The sequence below is a fragment of the Cajanus cajan genome, chromosome 11, assembly GCF_000230855.2.
Source record: "Cajanus cajan strain Asha chromosome 11, NIPB_CcT2T_4, whole genome shotgun sequence".
Taxonomy (NCBI): Eukaryota; Viridiplantae; Streptophyta; class Magnoliopsida; order Fabales; family Fabaceae; genus Cajanus; species Cajanus cajan.
Genome location: NC_138527.1, coordinates 38,822,575 through 38,825,822, shown reverse-complemented (window position 1 = coordinate 38,825,822; position 3,248 = coordinate 38,822,575). Strand labels below are relative to the sequence as shown.

At 38.3% G+C, this 3,248-nt stretch overlaps 1 protein-coding gene across 1 annotated transcript; it reads left to right on the top strand.

The window, feature by feature from the left end:
* The first annotated feature begins 290 nt into the window (after positions 1-290).
* LOC109801136 (UDP-glycosyltransferase 72E1-like) lies at positions 291-1,914 on the top strand. The gene has a single exon (XM_020362137.3). The coding sequence runs from the start codon at positions 413-415 to the stop codon at positions 1,820-1,822; it is 1,410 nt and encodes a 469-aa protein (XP_020217726.1). The 5' UTR covers positions 291-412; the 3' UTR covers positions 1,823-1,914.
* Positions 1,915-3,248: the final 1,334 nt, after the last annotated feature.

The following is a 3,248-nucleotide window of genomic DNA, read 5'->3' as shown; positions in this document are numbered from 1 at the left end:
CCTCTTTGATACAAGAAAAGTTTGAATTTAATATATAGAACTCAATAAAATTGATAAGATATTAATTACCCTTTTTCCTTTTTATTAGAAAATGTTATTTAAATTTATATTATATTAAAAAAAATATTTACAGAAAATAAACTTCCAAGTGAGGTCCCTAGCTACGGCCTATCCATAACAAATTGGTTTTGAATTTTGTGACAAGTAATTTAGTAAACGAGATTAATGAGCATTTATTATTAATTTAATTTAATTATATTTAAAAAAATATATAATTAAATTTTGTTTCATTTGGCATTTATTTAGTCTAGAAAAGGAAGCGCATGAATGGTATAGAGGGTTTTGTCGGTCCATAAAAAACTCTCTTGGTCTAAGAAAAGAGCAGAAAGAAAGGAAGGAAGGAAGTGCAGAGATGGTAACAACAAAGCCACATGCAGCACTTTTGGCCAGCCCCGGCATGGGCCACTTGATCCCCATGGTGGAGCTAGGGAAGCGCCTCCTCACTCACCACGGCTTCCACGTCACCCTCTTCGTCGTCACCACCGATTCCTCCACCACAACTCAGCTTCTCCACCAAACATCAAACCTAAACTCCCTCAACATCGTCCAAGTCCCTCCCATCGACGTCTCCCACAAGCTCCCACCCAACCCACCTTTAGCCACACGAATAACGCTAACCATGATGGAGTCCATACCCTTTCTACGCTCCTCCATCTTATCCATGAACAACCCTCCTCCTTCATCTCTCATCGTAGACATGTTCGGCCTCGTCGCTTTTCCCATGGCACGTGACCTCGCCATGCTCACCTACGTCTTCTTCGCCACCAGCGCATGGTTCTCCGCGGTTACTCTATACTTTCCCTTCATGGATAAAAAAACGATGGAGAGCCACGCCCAGAATCACGAACCGCTTCTGGTTCCGGGTTGCGAACCGCTTCGGTTCGAGGACACGCTCGAACCGTTTTTGTTTCCGGGAGGGGACGTGTACGAGGGTTACCTCGAAGCAGCGAAGGCGATTGTAACCGCGGACGGGATCCTGATCAACACGTGGCAAGATCTGGAGCCTGCTGCCACCAAGGCGGTTAGGGAGCATGGGAGTTTGGGGCGGTTCGTGTATCCGGTTGGACCGTTGGTGAGAACCGTAGAGAGGAAACAGGAGCACGAGGTTTTGCGTTGGCTGGACCGGCAACCGGGTGAGTCGGTTATCTACTTGTCGTTCGGGAGCGGTGGGACCCTGTCGGAGGAGCAAATGAGGGAGGTGGCGTTTGGGTTGGAGCTGAGTCAGCAGAGGTTTGTTTGGGTGGTGCGGCCGCCCAACGAAGACGCCAGTGGCTCGTTTTTCGACGTGGCGAGCGGTGGTGACGTGGCGGTTGGTTACTTACCGGAAGGGTTTGTGAAAAGGACAGAAAATGTGGGGTTTGTGGTCCCGATGTGGGCCCCGCAGGCTGAGATACTTGGACATCCTGCGACGGGTGGTTTCGTGACGCACTGTGGTTGGAATTCCGTTTTGGAGAGTGTCCTGAACGGCGTTCCCATGGTGGCGTGGCCCCTTTACGCGGAGCAGCTGATGAACGCTTTTATGCTGTCGGGGGAGCTGGGGGTGGCGGTGCGGGTGGCGTCGGAGGAGGGCGGAGTAGTGCGGCGGGAACAGGTGGCGGAGTTGGTGAGAAGAGTGATGGTGGGTTCAGAGGGTGGTGCTATGAGGAAGAAAGTGAAGGAGGTGAAAGTGAGCGGAGAGAAGGCATTGTCTTCTCGTGGTTGGCTTTGTGAAATGAGCAAGAACTGTGAACTTCATCTTCAGGCTAAAGTTTCCGCTGCTTAACGCTTAGGGGGTGCCACTGCCACTGATCATGATGTCTTCAGCGACGTCGTTTGCTCTTGAATTAATCCTTCACCATATACATATTTTTCTTCTCTACGTTTATCGTCTTTAATTCATATTTTTGCGTTTTGCTTGCTCATGGAATACGCACGTCACACGGGTTTACATTTAACTCTCACTTTAAGAAGTTATATATAATATATATATATAAATAAATAAATGTGAGTAATGATATTTAGATCAACACATCTAACATCTTTTATTTCTCTCTACTTATTTCTTTTCAATTCTATCTTATTATTCATCATATCTATATTTTCCTTTTCTTTTTCTCACAAGATATTACTTGAATAGTACATTGAGTGTCTAAAAATAAACATGGTTATGTAAATATTACGTTAATAAAAATCGACAACTACATTGAGAGTCATCCTTCTGCAAGTAGACAATAACGTGACTTAACACTACATAAATTTTTTTATTAATATAATTATTTAATGATAATACATTAATTTTTTTATTTTATTATCTAATAAAAATATTAATGACAAATATATAATAATCATTAAAATGTATTTATATCACATCAAAATTACCGTTAATGACAATTATTTATTAAAAAAAATTTAAGTCTTACATTAACTAAAGATAAAATAATTAAAGAGTATATTAATGATACTCTTACTTTAGAAGTTAGTTTTATTGGGTTGAATTAGAACCATAATTCACTATTCTAAGTTGATATTAGATCACCCATCATTACCAAACTCAAGTGCTAAATTTGAGGGGGTGTATTGAAAACAAAACAAGTCTCGTATCAACTATGATAAAACACATAAAAAATATGTAAGTAGAGAGCAATCATCACCTTATAAGTCTTATATCTCTTAAAAGATAAGATAATTAAAAATATATATAAGTTGTTAGGAATCATTTTTTAAAGAAAAACTCAAATCACACGTTGACTAAAAATAAGAAAAATAAGAAAATGTATAAGTAGAGAATAACCTTCATCTTACAAGTCTCATATCAACTAGAGATAAAATTAATTAAAAAGTGTATAATTAAGTTATAAATCATTTTTTTTTTTATTTTTAGTGATAAAAACAAAAAATATTAAATGCTAATAAAAAATATCACAAAAATTTATATATATTTTTTTATGCCAATAAATATTTTGCTGACATTATATACAATGATATCAACATGTAAAAATAACCATTTTTATTATCACTAAAAATAATATTAAATATCACTAATGCAGTGTAACATCTAGTTTATTAAATCACAATCTCGTCATAATAAACTAAAATCACATAAACTCGCATCAATCTCGTACTTAAAAGAAGATATTTGATTTTTTGGTTTATCTTTTAACCGAAGTTTCAGGAAATGGATTAGAATTGTTTTCCTTCTAAGTTTTGCA

Coding starts and splice junctions, on each gene's coding strand:
- LOC109801136 (XM_020362137.3), top strand. CDS start 413: ATGGTAACAACAAAGCCACATGCAGCACTTTTGGCCAGCCCCGGCATG.